Source organism: Balaenoptera acutorostrata, chromosome 1, assembly GCF_949987535.1.
Source record: "Balaenoptera acutorostrata chromosome 1, mBalAcu1.1, whole genome shotgun sequence".
In the NCBI taxonomy this organism is placed as follows: Eukaryota; Metazoa; Chordata; class Mammalia; order Artiodactyla; family Balaenopteridae; genus Balaenoptera; species Balaenoptera acutorostrata.
In genome coordinates, this window is record NC_080064.1 from 5,951,942 (window position 1) to 5,970,123 (window position 18,182).

The 18,182-nt window shown below is 38.5% G+C and overlaps 1 protein-coding gene across 8 annotated transcripts in view; it reads left to right on the forward strand.

The window, feature by feature from the left end:
- The window catches only part of PER3 (period circadian regulator 3), a 62,697-nt gene that overhangs the window by 37,150 nt on the left and 7,365 nt on the right, over positions 1 to 18,182 (forward strand). For 6 of the 8 annotated variants that reach the window (XR_009007653.1, XR_009007654.1, XM_057543787.1 and 3 more), the window contains 5 exons: positions 847 to 1,089; positions 1,427 to 2,097; positions 3,476 to 3,590; positions 16,133 to 16,316; positions 16,889 to 17,039. Coding sequence is in view for 6 of the 8 variants with exons in the window: in XM_057543787.1 (XP_057399770.1) it covers positions 847 to 1,089; positions 1,427 to 2,097; positions 3,476 to 3,590; positions 16,133 to 16,316; positions 16,889 to 17,039 (1,364 nt within the window). In the remaining 2 variants the exon portion in view is untranslated. Of the gene's footprint in view, positions 1 to 846; positions 1,090 to 1,426; positions 2,098 to 3,475; positions 3,591 to 16,132; positions 16,317 to 16,888; positions 17,040 to 18,182 lie in introns of those variants that run through there. The other 2 variants (XM_057543803.1, XM_007170048.3) reach the window with 2 other exon arrangements.

Sequence of the window (18,182 nt, forward strand, 5' to 3'; positions counted from 1 at the left end):
AAAATCCAAAGTCCTTCCGCTGTGTTGACTTAGACGAGTCAGCGCCTGTTTCTGGAAGCAGAATGGGGGCCTGCCCACCCACACCTCAGTACCACACAGCAGGGGAGAGGTGGAATGGACGCTGGGAAAACCCACCAGTGTCCACCATAAAATTTTTTGTACCTGGAAGAAGTAATGTTTAGAAGCAACTTAGCATCCATCTACAGATGCTTACTTTAGTAAAAGTCATAAATACATCATATGTGATGCACTGATAAAAGAGATATCGTTAAATGAAAAAACACATTGCAGGCTAGTGTACAAGATTATATGCCATTTGGGTAAACATGGAGGTGAGGAATAAGAATCTGTATTCATGCTTATTTATAGATGTGTAAAGAAAGTAGACAGATATATAAGAAAAGAAAAGAAATGGTTTTCTGTGGGGAGAATAAATGAGAACTAGGCAGATCATGTACAGGGATAGGGAGAAGCTACTAAATGTCTTTCTAATACATGCTGATTTTTGAACCACATGGATATATTACATATTAAGAAAAATAAATCCAAACATAACGATTTCTTGGAGAATTCAGGGAGATAGAAGAATATTTACAATGAAAGCAAGATTTAAATAAGTATGCACATTGAGTATTACAACTCTAAAACGTATACACAAGTATACAAAGAGTATAAAGAAAGGCAGAAAAATTAAAAATTTATCTGCTAGATTGATGAAGGTTTTATGTTCCAGCTGTTGTAATGATTGTAAACATTTATTGAAAGATAACTAAATTAGTGAAAGTAAATAAATGCAAAATAATTGGTAGGAGTTAAAGTTAAATCTGTCTTCCTCCACTTCATCAGAATTGAGTCCAGCAGAGCTTGGCACCCTGCCCAGTGAGCCCTGGACCCTCAGCACAAACCCAGCTCCACTGGCCTCAGAAGAGTTTAAACACATAGGGCTCACAAAGGCTGTGCTGTCAGCCCACACGCAGAAGGAAGAACAGTGTTATGTGGATCAATTCCGGGACAAGATTCTGTCATCACCCTACAGCTCCTATCTTCAGCAAGAACGCAGAAGCAAAGCTAAATATTCAGATGTTCAAGGTAGTTAAATTTTTAAGAATATATTCCATTTATCAACATAGTTGTCAAATTTATAAATCATACGTGAGTACTGGGAGATACAAAGTGAAGTATAGGAGTTTTGCTTGTAAGAAACTGATTGAGAGATATTGAAATAAGTTTATTTTATAGCAACAGCTTTTACCCAGGATCTTGTTCATCTTTTTAGAGCTATTTTTTGTCATCCCTGTAGTGGACATAGTTACTATTGGCCAATGTTTATTCCTAGTAAAATCTACTTAGAATTATCTATCAACATTGTCCTTCTCTTCCGTTCTGGGTTGGTTTTCTGTAACACGCCTTCCTCTTTATCCTTTAGGATATTCTGCTTCCAAGCCTACCCGATCCGCTGGTTGCAGGAAGGGGAAGCACAAGCGTAAGAAGCTGCTCATGTGGTCGGGCAGCAAGGGCACTAAGGATGACTTCTGTCCCCACCTCGTAGGAGAGGCCCAGGATGGACAGCCCTGGTGCCCTTTGTCCACCTCCTCTCCTCATGCCTCTGGCCCATCGTTCCCGGCTGCAGTGGTGGTTTCCAGCCAGGCCCCTTGCCTCGTCCAAGCCCTTCCCCTCCCAACCGTGACCTCCCTGGGGAGAGAACGTGCAGCCTCAGAAACTGCGCTGCAGAGTCTGCCTGAGCCGCCTTTCCCCAATGGCTTGCAGTCTTTCCCAGCTCTGCCCTCTGCTTGCTTAGATACTTTTATGAACATCTTCCTGCATGACCCCCCTATCTGTCCTCTCTTGTTACCACCATTCTCCCCATATCCATTCTTGGGAGCAGCAGACTCTTCTGAAATACCCTCCTCGGTATCAGCAGTGGCTCCAAATCCAGGCCCACCATCTTCAGCCATCAGCCAAAGGAGTGGCGAGGGAAAGTGGGGGACCCAGAATGAAGGGCACCCCCTCATTAACTCAAAGAGCAGCTCCCCGCTCCAGCTTGACCGGCTGCAGGAAGACAGGCCCAGATCCTGTGCATCCCCAGAAGCTGAGTATGTAAGTGATGCTAACTTTCAACACACAAGCGAGAAAATAAATGTGCGTCCTCTTATTAAAATTAAGGTTTTTGCACTGAGGCTCAAGACTAATGGCCTAGATGGGTAACTGTATTACAGCTGAGGTTGAGACTTTGTTCTGCAGAAACATGCAGTATATCCTCCAGACTCCATTTAAAAAGCTGCAGTGAAAGAATCTGCTATGTCCTGAGTTCTTACATACTTTGCGAGGTTTTCCCCAAAGTGCTATCTTTCAGATTTTCTTTGTGAACTGGATTTCCCCTCTGCTTTAAAATTTGATATCCAGGTATTAAACTTAAGTGTTCATTGCCTATAGAATGTGTTTTCTTACTTACAACTGGGGTTATGGGCTAGTTAGGCAGGAACAAGCCATACTGATAAGACATGAATTTAGCAATTTTACTTTTTCAGACACAGTTGTAGGACACCAGGTCTGTATGGAGGGGGTAGGAGCTCATTTTTGTCATTAATTATCAGTAAAGTAGTCAGTTTATATAGTTTTATACTTACCCATGTCATTTTTTTAAACGAAAAATTTTTGGTCACTTTCCTTTAACTTTTCATCTCTTTACCTAAAAAGGCATTCTCAGATTTATTTGTCAGGTTACACTTTGGGATAAGACCTTCCTATACTTAGGTATAGGATCCAAGACAAGCGTGAATATTTATGCACAGTTTTTCTTCAGTCTTCCCTTCAAGGTATAATAATGATTTTAAACAAATGTTCAGAATCTGATGATCCAAATCAAGAAAGTATGCTCAATTTTGAAAGCCTGATATTAGTACACTTGCTAGAAATCTAATGCAAAGCCTGGGCTACGGAATCAGACCTGGCTTCCAATCCCGGCTCTGCCACACGTTAGGTGGGTTAGCTTACACAAGTTATTTAACCTTTCTATGCCTTTGTTTTCTTATTTGACAAATGGAAAGATTAAGACTTCATGGCTTTTTCTGAGGACTAAATTAAGTAATATTTATATAGCCCTTCTCCCCATGCAGTATAAGCTCAGGATAGCTGGAACATGGTTTTGTTCACTATTATATTACTAGTGTTTTGAACAATTCTTAGAACACATAAAGTGTTCAATATATGTGTTCTGAACGACAAAAAAAATAATAATAAAGCACATACCTGTATGGTTCCTGGAATGTAATAGGTGCTCAAAAAGCAGTAGCATCTTTAATATTATAAATAAAGGAACTTTGACCGCATTCCTGGGGACAGGCTGAAAATGTTTTCTTCTCAGTTACGTATATACCTTTTTTTCTGTTTAACATGTGAAGTTGAAGATCTGCCAGTTATTTTGTAACAGGATGCTTGAGATGTTCAAATCTTTTCTTGTGTCCTTACTTTCTAGCAGCCTGTCAGTCTCAACAGTGAGAATAAGAACGATCATTTTACTACCAGTGAACTGTCTACAGTGTCACTGCATGAGGCTTCTCTGCCGGGAACTGGTTCTGCAGCAGCAGCAGGTAGTGGATCAAAATGACACATTCTTCACACTCTGTGGTCAGGAGGTGACTAGGTAACAGGCTGTCTGGTTTTGGTCCTGGCGTGAAAGTACAGTATTTTTTTTCTTTTTGTAAGCTTTATTGGGGTATATTTACATACAATAAATTCACCAAATTTAGGGGTACAAATCAAGAATTCTCACAGATTGTCTACATTAGTGTAACCGCCACCACCGTCACCATATAGAACGTTTCCAGACTGTGACCGTTTGCAGTCTGCCTGCCGCCCTGATCCTCCACCTCCTGGCAAGCACTGATCTGCTTTCTGTCACTTTAATGCTGCTCTTTCTGTAACTTCATATAGATCGACTCATCCAGTTTGCAGTCTTTTGTGTCAGCATAGTGCTGTTGAGATTCATCCTTATTGTGTAGATCAGTAATTTGTTTCTTTTTATTGCCAAGTGGAATTACATTGTATGGATAGCGATTCATCAGTTGATGGTTATTCGGTTGTTCCCAGTTTGGGACTATTATGAATAATGCTGCTGTGAACATTAGTGTATGAGTCTTTTTGTGGACATATGTTTTCATTTTTCTTGGGTAAATACCTCAGAGTGAAATTGCTAGGTCACATGGTAAGTATACAGTTAACTTTATAAGAAACTGCCAACTGTTTTCCAAAGTGGCTGTACCGTTTGCATTCCTATCAGCCATATATGAGAGCTCCAATTGCAACGCATCCTGGCCAACACTGGGTATTGTCCATCATTTAAATTTTAGCCATTCCAGTGTATACTCAGTGATACCTCATTGTGGTTTTATTGACTGTTGATTAATGGTGATGGCTGTCTTCTTGTGTACTTATTTGCCATTCATATGTGTTCACATCTGTTGCTTGTTTTGGGGGGTGGTTTGTTAGTTTTCTTATTGAGTAGTAAGAGTTCTGGATACATTCTGGATACAAGTCTGTTATCAAATACTTGTTTTGCAAAACTTTCTTCCCTTTTGTGTGCCTTGCCCTTTTTTTTTGATCTTTTATTTTTATCTTCGTTTTGAAGAGCAAATGTTTTAAAATTTTGATGACGTTCAGTTTATCAGTTTTTTCTTTTGTAAGTTGCACCTTTTATGTCCTTTTTAAAGAAGTCCTTGCTTAACTAGAAGTTACTAAGATGGTCTCCTGTTTTCTCTTGGAAATTTTAGAGATTAGGCTTCTATATAGCTAAGTCTGTGATCCGTTTTTAGTCACTTTTTATATATGGTGTGAGCTCACCTCCTCTCATAGGCACACCAGAATTGCCACTATTTACGGAACACCTGTCGATGAAAAAGACCAGAACCAACTGCAAAAGATCTTCTACAACTAAAGATTTAAAGAAGGAACCACGAGACGGGTAGGTGGTGGGGAGTCGCAGTATAGGCAAGACCCATACGCTGGGTGGGTGACCCACATATGGAAGAATAATTACAACTGCAAGGTTCTCCCCAAGGAGCAAAAAGTCTGAGTCCCACATTGGGCCCCCCAGCCTGGGGGTTCTACTCCAGGAAGATGAGCCCCCAGAACGTTTGGCTTTGAAGCCCAGCAGTGCTTACTTTTGGGAGAGCCAGAGGGCTGTGGAAAATAGAGACTCCACTCTTAAAAGGCTCACACAGAATCTCACCTGCTCCAGGACCCAGGGCAGAAGCAGTAATCTGAAAAGAGCCTGGGTCAGACCCACATGCTGATCTTGGAGAGTCTCCCCAAGAGGCAGGAAGCAATTAATTGGAGCTCACCCCTGGGGACATAGGCATTGGTGGCAGCCATTTCTGGGAGCTCGTTCTGCCACATGGACTCTGTTGCTGGCAGGTGCCATTTGGGAATCCTTGTTGTAGCTTATTAGCCACAGGACCCAGCCCCACCATGCCCCCCAGTCCTAAGACACCAGGACTGGGATGCCTCAGGCCAAGCAACTAACTGGGCAGGGACACAGCCCCACCCAACAGCAGACAGTCAGCCTTAAGACCCCCTGAGCCCACACCTTCCCCTGGACACAGCCCTGCCCACCAGAGGGCCAAGGACCAGGCTCTACACACCACTGGGCAGGCACTAGATCTGGGACACCCAGGGCCCTGCATGCAGACACCCTGGGACCTAGCTCCACCTACCAGCGGGCACGCACCAGACCCAGAATCCCCTATCCCAGCCACCAATGAGCCTATTCTAGCCTTGGAACCGGCCTCACCCAACAGTGGGCGAACACCACCCCAGGACAACCACAGCCCCATAGCCTGTGGACCTAGCCCACATACCAGCAACCAACCTACCAGATACACAGAAATAAAAACAGCAAGTTAGGCAAAATGAGGCAACAGAGGAACATGTTCCAAGCAAAGGAATAAGATTTAAACCCCAGAAGAGCTAAGTGAAGTGGAGATAGTCAATCTACCCAAGAAAGAGTTCAAGGTAATGATTGTAAAGATGATCAGAGAACTCAGAAGAAGAATGGATGAACAGAGAGAGAAATTAGAAGTTTTTAGCAGTTAGAAAATATAAAGAACAACCAAACAGAGGTGAAGAATACAATCATTGAAATGAAAAATGCACTAGAAGGAATCAACAGTAGACAAAATGGTACAGAGGAATGGACCAGTGAGGTGGAAGGCAGAGTAGTGGAAATCACTGAAGATGAACAGGAAAAAGAATAAAAAGATGTGAGGACAGTTTGAGACATCTGGCACAACACCAGGCATACTAACATTCACATTTTTGAGGTTCCAGAAAGAGAAGAGAGAGAGAAAGGGGCAGAGAACATATTTGAAGATATAATAGCTGAATATATCCCTAACCTGGGAAAGGAAACATATCCAAGTCCAAGAAGAACAGAGAATCCCAAAGAGGACCACACCAAGGCACATTGCAATTAAAATGGCAAAAATTAAGGATAAATAGAGAATATAAAGAAATAATAAGTGGAAACTTCCCGAGCATGGGGAAGGAACTGGATATACAAGTCCATGAAGCTAAGAGAACACCTAATTACCTCAAAACAAAAAGACCTTCTTCTCCAAGACACGTCATATTAAAACTGTCAAAAGTCAATGGCAAAGAAAGAATTTTAAAGGCAGCCAGGGGAAGAAGGATGATAACCTGCAAAGGAACCCCCATTAGGCCGTCAGCAGTTTTCTCAGCAGAAACACTCTAGGCCAAGAGGGAGTGGAATGACATTCTCAAAATGCTGAAATATAAAAACTGGCAGCCAAGAATACTCTATCCAGCAAAGTTACCCTTCAGATATGAAAGAGAAATAAAGGCTTTCCCAGACAGACAAAAGCTGAGGAAGTTCATCACCACTAGACCTGCCTTACAAGAAATGTTCAAAGGAACTCTTCTGCCTGAAACACAAAACCTTGAGTTAGGTAAAATAGAATCAGAAAAATCACAACTCAGTTAGAATAGGTTTTTTTTGTTTTTTTTTAATTTTTATTTATTTATTATTTATGGCTGTGTTGGGTCTTCGTTTCTGTGCAAGGGCTTTCTCTAGTTGTGGCAAGTGGGGGCCACTCTCCATCGCGGTGCATGGGCCTCTCACTATCGCGGCCTCTCTTGTTGCGGAGCACAGGCTCCAGACGCACAGGCTCAGTAATTGTGGCTCACGGGCCCAGCTGCTCCGTGGCATGTGGGATCTTCCCAGACCAGGGCTCGAACCCTTGTCCCCTGCATTGGCAGGCAGATTCTCAGCCACTGGGCCACCAGGGAAGCCCAGAATAGGTTTTTAAACACATTATTACAGCATAAAAGTTAAAAAGAAGGAAAGCAGTAAAAATAACTATAGCTACTTCAATTTGGTAACAAACTCACAACTTAAAAAGGGATAATTTATGGCAGCTAGAACATAAAAGGGGAAGATGAAAAGGACAGACCTGTATAGGTAAGTGAAGATAAGATGCTCTCAGCATAAAAACTATTTTATCTATGAGATATTTTATGCAAACTTCATGGTAACCACAAAACATAAAAAAAAAAAAGGAAACTGAGAAAAACATCATAGAAAACCACCAAACCAAAATGGCAGACAGAAACACAAGGAAAAGAAACAATTGGGAAATAGAGCAACCAGAAAACAAAAGATTAAAAGGCAGTACTAAGTCCTCATTTGCCAATAATCATCATAAGTGTAAATGAATTGAATTCATCAATCAAAAGACACAGAGTGGCTGGATGGATTACAAAACAAGACCCAACTATACACTGCCTCCAGGAGACCCATCTCAGCTCAACAGACAAACATAGACACAAAAGAAGGGATGGAAGATGATACTCCAAGCAGATGGCAGCCAAAAGAAAGTGGTGTAGCCATACATATATCAGACGAAATAGACTTCAAGCCAAAAAAGGTAACAAGAGACAAGATGGACATTATATAATGATGAAGGGGACAAGTCATCAGGAAGATATAACAGTTATTAATATTTATGCACCTAGCATAGGAGCATTAAAATACACAAAGCAGTTATTAACAGACCTAAAAGAGAAATTTGCAGCAACACAATAATAGTAGGGGACTTTAAAACTCCTCTTACATCAATGAATAGATATCCTGTGAACAAGGAAACAGTGGCCTTAAATGAAACATTAGACCAGATGGATTCATGGATTTGTATAGTCAATTCAAATGCAGCAGAATACACATTCTTCTCAAGTCCACATAGAACTTTCTCAGGGATAGATCATCTGTTGGCACACAAAACAAGTCTCAGTGCATTTAAGAAGATGGAAATCATATCGTGCATTTTTTCTAATCACAGTGGCATGAAACTACAAATTAACTATGAGAAGAAAGCTGGAAAACTCACAAATATGTAGAGACTGAACAACATGCTACTGAACAACTATTGAGTCAATGAAGAAATCAAAGGAGAAATAAAAAAATACCTGAAGACAAATGACAATACAACATGTCAAAACCTATGGGATGCAGCAAAAACAATACTAAGAAGAAATTTTGTAGCAATCCAGGCCTCTTTCAAGAAACAAGAAAAATATCACAGTCTAACTTTACACCCAAAGGAACTAGAAAAAGAAGAACAAATGAAGCCCAAAGTCAGTAGAAGGAAGGACATAAAGATCAGAGTCGGAAGAAATGAAATAGACACAAAATTGACAAAGCTTTAACTAGACTCACTAAGAAACAAAGGGATAAAGCTCTGATAAAGAAAACCAGAAGTGAAAGAGGAGAAATACGATACCATAGAAATACAGAGGATTAGAAGAGTATATTGTGAACAGCTACATGCCAACTACCTGGATAACCTAGAAGAAATGGACAAATTCTTAGAATCATACAGTCTTCTAAGACTGAATCATGAAGAAATGGAAAATCTTGATAGATTGATTACTAGTAAAGAGAATGAAACAGTAATCAAAGGCATCCCAAAAAAACAGAAGTCAAGGACCAGAGAACTTCACAGGTGAATTCTACCAAACATTCAAAGAAAGTTTAATACCTATGCTTTTCAAAACTCTTCCAAAAAACTGAAGAGGGGGAAACACTTTCCAACTCATTTTACAAGGCCATCATTGCCTGATGCCAAAACCAGACAAGGACAGCACACAAAAAAAGAAAATTACAGTCCAATATCTCTGATGAACCTAAATGTAAAAATCCTCAAAAAAGGTTAGCAAATACATTTAAAGGATCATACATCATGATCAAGTGGGATTTATTCCAGGGATGCAAGAATGGTTCAGCATCCACAGATCAGTCAATGTGAAACACTGTGATTAACAGAAAGAAGGATAAAAATCAGATGATCATCTCAAGAGATGTGGAAAAAACATTTGATGAGATTCAGTATCTATTTATAATTTTTAAAAACTCTCTATAAAATGGGTATAGTAGGAACATACCTCAACATAGTAAAGACCATGTATGACCGACCCACAGCTCACATCATACTCAATGGTGAAAAACTGAAAGCTATCCTTCTAAGATCAGGAAGAAGACAAGGATGCCAACTCTCACCACTCTTACTCAACATAGTATTGGAAGTCCTAGGCAGAGCAATTAGGCAAGAAAAAGAAACAGAAGGCATCCAAATTGGAAAAGAAGAAGGAAAACTAACATGATTTGCAGATGATATGATTTTATATATAGAAAACCCTAAAGACTCCACACACACAAAAAAACTACTAGAAATAATAAATGAATATAGTAAATTTGCAGGGTACAAAATCAACGTACAAAAAACCTATTGTGTTTCTATACACTAAAAATGAACTAGCAGAAAGAGAAATTAAGAAAATCCCACAATCACAACAAAAAGAATAAAATATCTAGGAATGAATTTAACAAAAAGAGGTGAAAGACCTGTATACTGAAAAATATAAGAAATTGAAGAAGACAGAAATAAATGAAAAGATGTTCCATGCTCAAGGATTAGAAGAGCTAACATTGTTAAAATGTACATATTACCTAAAGCAGTCTACAGATTCAGTACAATCCCTATCAAAATCCCAAGGGCATTTTTCACAGAAATAGAACAAAAAATTATAAAATGTATATGGAACCACAAAAGACCTCAAATAGCCAAAGTAATCCTGAGAAGAAAGAACAAAGCTGGAGGTATCACACTCCCTGAGTTCAAGCTATGTCACAAAACTATAGTAATCAAAACAGCATGGTATTGGCAGAAAAACAGATACATAGCTCAGTGGAACAGAATTGAGAGCCCAGAAATAAACCCACACATATATGGACAATTAATATATGACATAGGAGCAAAGAACATACAATGGAGAAAGGATAATCTCTTAAGTAAATGCCATTGGGAAAACTGGACAGCCACATACAGAAAAAGGAAACTAGGCCCCTGTCTCACAGCATGCACAAAAATTAACTCAAAATTAATTAAAGACTTGAATGTAAGACCCGAAACCATACAACTCCTAGACAAAAACATAGGCAGTACACTCTTTGACATCAGTCTTAGTAATATCTTTCTGCTAATATATCTCCTCAGTGGAAACAAAAGCTTCTGCACAGCAAAGAAAACCATTAACAAAATGAAAAGACAACCTACTGAATGCAAGAAGATATTTGCAGATCATAAGGGGTTAATATCCAAAATATATAAAGAACTCATACAACTCAACAACAAAAAACACACAACCCGATTAAAAAACGGGCAGAGGAGCTGAATAGACATTTTTCCAAAGAAGACATGTAGTTGGCCAACAAGCACATGAAAGGATGTTTAACATCACTAATTATTAGGAACTGCAGATCAAAACCACAAAGAGATTATCACCTCATACCCATTAGAATGGCTGTTATCAAAAAGGCAAAAAATAACAAGTATTGGCAAGGATGTGAAGAAAAGAAAACCTTCATACACTGTGGGTGGGAACGTAAATTGGTGTTGCTGCTATGGAAAACATATGGAGACTCCTCAAAAAATTAATAGAACTGCAATATGATCCAGCTATTCCACTTCTGGGTATTTATCCAAAGAAAATGAAAACACTAATTCAAAAAGATATATGCATCCCTATGTTCATCACAGCGAAATTTACAGTAGTCAAGATATGGAAACAATGTAAGTGCCCATCAATGGATGAATGGATAAAGAAGTGATGTATATTAAATATATATTTTAAATTTTAAAATACATCTATATACAGTACACACAATGGAGTACTATTAAGCCATAAAAAGAGGAAATCTTGCCATTTGCAACAAGATGGATGGACCTTGAGGGTATTTTGCTAGGTGAAATAAAGCAGATGGAGAAAGACAAATATTGTATGATTTCACTCATGTGTAGAATATAAAAAACAGACTGAAAAAATAAAGAAAAACACAAAAACAAATATTCTGTAGTTACAGAGAACAGAATAGTGGTTACCAGAGGGAAAGGGGGGTGCTAATTGGGTAAAGGGGGTCAACTGTATGGTAACGGAAACTACGTTTTTGGTGATGAGCATGCTGTAGTGTATACAGAAGTAGAAATACAATGTACACATGAAACTTATAAATGTCATAAACCAATGCTACCTCAATAAAAAAAAAAAAGATTTAAAAATAAATAAGTTGTAGAATCAGTTTCTTAATTCCTACACAAAAGCCTGCTGGGATTTTGATTGACATCATGTTGAATCTACTGACCAATGTGGGAGGAATTATCCTAACAGTATTGAGTCCTCTGATCCACGAGTGTGATATGTTTCTCTATTTATGTAGGTCTTTAATTTTTCTCAGCAACGTTTTGTAGTTTTCAGTGTACAGGTTACACTTACTTTGCTAAATTTATCACTAAGAATTTCATAATTTTGATGCTATTGTAAATGGCATTTTAAAATTTCAATTTCCAATTGCTTGTTGTTAGCCTATAGAAAGCCAATCAAATTTTGTGTTTTGAACTTGTATTCTCAAAACTTGCTATAGTTTTACTTTTTCTTTTCTGATCTGTATACCTTAATTTATTTGTCTTTCCTTATTGGACTGGCTAGGACCCCCAATATAGTACAGTAAGTCCCCTACATATAAACCTTCAAGTTGCGAATTTTCAAAGGTGGGAACGTGCGTTCCGTCAGCGTCAGGCATGAGTGACATTGTAGCTTGCCCTCCGTCTCCTACTGCTGACAGCCCTTCAGCTCTACCATCTCCCACCTCCTGCCCCTCCTTCAGTCAGTAGCTCTTCTTGCCTCTTCACTCGATGCCAGCCCCTGGATGCCAGCTGTTGTACTGGACTACTGTACTTTTCACGGGACTGTACTGTAAGATTAAAAATGTTTTCTTTATTTTTTGTGTTTGTTTTTTATGCATTATTTGTGTGAAAAGTATTATAAACCTATTACAGCACAGTACTATATAGCCGATTGTGTTAGTTGGGTACCTCGCTAACTTTGTTGGACTTACAAACAAATTGGACTTAGGAATGCGCTTTCAGAACGGAACTCGTTCATATGTAGGGGACTTACTGTATTGAATAGAAGTGGTTAGACAGACATTCTTGCCTTGTTCATCATCTTAGGGGGAAATCTGTCACAGTTTCAGTAAGTATGATGTTAAATGTAGGTTTTCCTTAAATGGCCTTTATCAGTAAGATTGAGGAAGTTCCTTTCTGCTGATGATTTACAGAGATGCTTTTTCTGCATCTATTTTTTAAAATAAATTTTATTTATTTATTTTTGGCTGCGTTGGGTCTTCGTTGCTGCACGTGGGCTTTCTTTAGTTGTGGCGAGCAGGGGCTACTCTTCGTTGCAGTGCACAGGCTTCTCATTGCGGTGGCTTCTCTCATTGTGGAGCATGGGCTCTAGGCACGAGGGCTTCAGTAGTTGTGGCATGCGGGCTCAGTAGTTGTGGTTCGTGGGCTCTAGAACTCAGGCTCAGTAGTTGTGGCACACGGGCTTAGTTGCTCTGAGGCATGTGAGATCTTCCCAGATCAGGGCTCGAACCTGTGTCCCCTGCCTTGGTAGGTGGATTCTTAACCACTGCTCCACCAGGGAAGCCCTTCTGCCTCTACTGAGATTAACCATATGGTTTTTCTCCCTTGTTCTGTTAATATGGTGAATTACATTAATTTTCAAATATTAAATTAACCTTGTATTTGGTCATGCTATTTTATCCTTTTTATATATTACTGGATTCTGTATCCTAATATTTTAAGGATTCTTGCACCTATTATGAGAAATATTGGTCCATTGTCTTCTTTGCTTATGATGTCTTTATCTGGTTTTGGTATCAGGGTAATACTGGCCTAACAAAAGAAATGAGTTGGGCACTGTTCCCTCCTCTTCTGTTTTCTGGAAGAGTTTGTATTGAATTGATATTATATCTTCCTTAGTATGGTTGGTAGAATTCACCAATGAAGCTATCTGGGCCTGAAGTTTTCTTTATGAAAGGGTTTTTAAAAACAAATTTGATTTTTTTTAATAGACGTGGTTAATAGACTCAGGTTATCTATTTCTTCTTGAATGATCTTTGGTAATTTGTATCATTCAAGGAGCTTGTCCATTTCATCTAAGTTGTTGAATTTATTGGCATAAAGTTATTTATAATATTCCCTATCCTTTTAATGTCTTTAGAATTTATACTAATGTCTCCTCTCTATTTGCTGATATTATTACTTTTTCCTCATCATTCTGGCTCTGTGTTTACCACTTTTATTAACTTTTCAAGGAAGCAACTTTTGATCTCATTGGGTTTATTTGCTATTTTTTTTGGTCTTGTATTTTATTGATTTCTGCTCTAATCTTTATTATTTCATGTGTTTACTTTGGATTTTATTCACTCTTTTTCTAATTTCTTAAGGTGGAAACTTAGAGCATTGATTTGAGACCCTTTTTTCCACTCCTAATATAAACATTTAAGGTTTTATATTTCCCTCTAAGCACAGCTTTAGCTGCATCCCTCAAATTTTTGTATGAGTGTTTTCATTTTCATTCAGCCCAAAATATTTTATAATTTCCCTTATGTTTTCTTCTTTGACCATGGGTTATTAGACATGCATTTATTTCCTAATATTTGGGGATTTTCCAGGTATTTTATTGATTTCTAACTTAATTGCAGTCAGACAACATTCTTTGTATTTTTTTTTAATTTACTGAGGTTTGTTTAATAGTCCAGAATTTGGTCTGTCTTGATAAATGTTTCATATGCACTTGGAAAGAATGTGTGTTTTGCAGCTGTTGAGTAGCATCTTCTGTAAATGTAAATTTGGTCAAGTTGGCTGATAATGTTGATTCAGCCTTCTACATCCTAACTGATTTTCTATCTACTTGTTTTCTCAGTTATTAAGACAGGGCTCTTAACATGTCCACCTATAATTGTGAATTTGTCTATTTTTTTCTTGCTGTTCAATCAGTTTTTGCTTCATGTATTTTGAAACTCTTTTATTAGTTGCATACATATTTAAGATTATGTGCTTTTGATGAACTGATTTCTCTATTATGAAATGTACCTTGCTTGATGTCCCCTTTGTCTCATATCAGTGTAGCTCCTCCAGCTTTATTTTGATAGTGTTTACATGGCATATTTTTTTCCATCTTTTTACTTTTATCTGTGTGTTTATATTTAAAGTTGATTTCGGGTAACCAGTATATGGTTGGGTATTGCTTCTTTATCTATGTGACAGTCTCTGACTTTTAATTGGAGTACTTAGACCATTTACATTTAATATGATTATTGATATGATCAGGTTTAAATTAAATCTTCCATCTTGCTACTTGTTTTATGTTTGTCTCATTTGCTCTTTCTTCCTTTTTTCTCTTCCCCTCCTCCTTTTGGGTTAATTGTGTATTTTTAGTGATTCCGTTTTCTCTCCATTATTGGCCTCCCAGCTATTCTTTTTTTTTTTTTCCTTTTTTCCTTTTTTTTTTATTCATTGCTCTAGGATTTACACATGCATCTTTTACTTATCCCAGTTTACCTTCACATATTATACTTATTCTATGACTTTATGTCTAAGAACCTTAAAACGGAGTACTTCCATTTCCCCTCTTTTGTGCCATTTCTGTTATACACTTTACTGCAACATGTATTATAAACCCCACAATAGAAGTTTTACTGTTTTTGCCTTAAACAGTTACCTTTTAATGAGATTTTTCTAATGAGGAAAAATGTCTTTTATGATTACCCATACCCTTTTTTAAAAAATTAGAGAGGTACTTTGTTTTGTTTTGTTTTAATTGTTCCAAAGTCAATGAGAAGGACCTTGAAGGGTCACATGCAAGATAGGAAAGGAATGACCCATGAGGCTCCATAACAGCCATAAAGCTATGGGCCTTGGGTTGGATGGATGGCTTCTCTATTGTAACAGGAGGACGGTGAGGAGAGAATGTAGATATGAGTAAGTTTATGTTTGGTATCAGGATGATGAATTTCCTTTCTAGTGGCTTCCTTTTTTTTTCTTATAAAATAGGTGAGAGTGAGGGAGGAAATAGAGGAGTAGAAGATAATCCTGCTGGGGATAGACTAGTGTGCTGACCACAGAACTGTACCAGGATTACAGGCTTTGTGATGATCTTTGGTGGTGATGAATTTACTGTATAACCAACGCACCCTGTTATACGTGACTTTCTCTATGCCTTTGGCTACTTGGGTTTAGATAAGAACAGAATTGATAAGTGGCTTTATCAGAGTTACATTTTGATAGTTGTGGAAAATTAAAGGGAAAAAGAAGTCACAGGTATTGCAGAGTGCTACTGAATGAATGATGGGCTTTGGGCTCTAAGCAGAATGGCTAAGGCACTGTTCCAAATTTGTAGTTGGAACAGTTGAACAAGCAAACAAGAAATTGAAGCTGAGAGGTTGGTGATTTTGGAGACGGAGCTGGAGATGGAGCAGTTGTGGGTGATGAGAACAAACAAGGAATGGCCTTGGGGAGCGGATAGTTCAGGAAGACTGAGAAGGAGATCTTGGGAAGATCGAGGAACTGGAAGGCTGAGGTGACCTGGGATGATGGCTGTGCTGGGTGGTGAAGGACCCTACCAGCCTGTTGCCAGAGTCTTTGAAGAATGAGGGCCAGTTTGGCAAATCAGCCCCTGACAGGTATTTTCAAATTTTTTTGTTGTTGATTTTTGATAGGAAGCATTGGCAGCAGTATAAACTTTGCTACTAGTGATTATTCTTCTGAAATCTTTCAAAATGGGCAGCAATCTCAGGATGTACTGAAAAAAGAAACATTTCCCAACTTAGCTGAAGAGTCCATCTGGAGAATGATAGAACAAACACCTGAGTGCATTCTGATGACGTATCAGGTGCCTGAGAGGTAAGAAAGCATGTTAGAAGACCCACCTTTATATGAGTGTTTTATGGTTTCTTAAGTGTGTTTTTTAATACAAAGTGATTTTTAATGTTTTTATACATATCCTTAGAGAAATGTATTTTCAAATTCATTCATTTGAAGTCAAAAGACAAATGATTTCTTAAAACAATGGTTGTAGTGGTAGTGACAATATAAATATATTATGTGTCTTGAGACAAGAAAACAAAGAAAGGCAGTGCTTTCCAAGACAGCCCACAGGTATGAGAACTTTTTTTAGAGCCTGGACTTTTTTCTCTCATTCTAAAAGGAGAGAAGACCTAAAGGAAATCTGTTTCTTCCATATGACATTAAAACACTATACAGGTATTTTCCATCAAGAGAAAGAGGCCTAGCTTTACCAACCTGACAAAGAAATGAGTCAGTTGTTATATTTTTGATGTGTGCGTCATATATTAACAAGAAATATAAAGTATATTACAAACTAAAAAGAAGTGCTGTTCTTAGATCACAAGATAAGAACCCTGTGCCTTATTTAGGACTGTGAAGGTTTTGTTTGTTTGTTTGTTTGTTTTCAGGGTTAAAGAAATTGTACTGAAAGAAGACCTAGTAAAACTGGAAAGCATGAGGCGGCGGCAGCCGCAGTTTTCTCACGGACAAAGGGAGGAGCTGGCCAATGTGCATTCCTGGATTCAGAGCCAGACGATTCCTCAGGAAATAGACATCCAGGTAAGCCCAGTAGTAACAGCTGTCATGTGTTGCTGTTTTTTGTGCCAGATAGTGTTCTGGGCGCTTAGTGTACAGTCATCCCTCGTTTTCTGCAGGGAACTAGTTCCAGGACCCGCTGGGGATACCAAAATCTGCAGATGCTCAAGTCCCTCATGTAAAATGGCGTAGTATTTGCATGTAACCTATGCATGTCCTCCCGTATACCTTAAATCATCTCCAGATTACTTATAATACCTAATGCAATGTAAATGCTATTTAAACAGTTGTAAATTCAACGTACATTCTATGTAAATAGTTGCTGGTGCACTGCAAATTTAAGTTTTGCTTTTTGGAACTTTCTGCAATTTTTTCCCCCAAATATTTTCGATCTATGGTTGGTTGAGTCTATGGATGTGGAACCTGCAGATACAGAGGGCCGACTGTGCATTGCATGATCCCACTGAAAATCTTAATCTTCACAATTGCTTCTGTGGTAGGTATTATTATCCCTGCTTTACCAATAACAACAAAGTGAGGTATACAGATACTAAATAATTTGTACACTCAGCCCTCTGTATCCACGGTTCAAATTTCAATCTGCAGTTGGTTGAATCCAAGGATGCGGAACCCTCGAGTGCAGAGGGCCGACTGTACCAAGTCATTTATATAAGGACTTGAGCATCCATAGATTTTTGTATCCTCAGGGGGTTCAGGAACCGAGCCCTCTGCACAAACTGAAGGACAACTGTGTAAGTGCTCACAGTTCTTCAGATTTTGAATACAGGTCTTTTTGACTCCAGGTGTTTTTTTCTTCCACCAGTTGGAATGTTACGGGGCAGTTAGGAGTAAAGACACCTGCTTTCATATGTGATTGACTGGGGAGGAGAGTATAAGATTTGCATGTCAAATATGCGTGCATGTTTGAAAAGAGTTGAAACTCAAGATGTAAGATTCACACCAGAGGATTTAGGATTTAGTATTTAGGATTCATGCCAAGCAGGAATTTCTGTGGGAAGAGTATATGAAGAATGAGCCCCAAAACAATTTAAGCAAAAGTATTTAAACAATTGTTGTCATTTCCCTTCTAATAATAAGGGATGAACTATAATGGATAGTCTTAGATGTGAATAAGTGGGAGAATGAGACACAGGTTGCTTGGCCAGC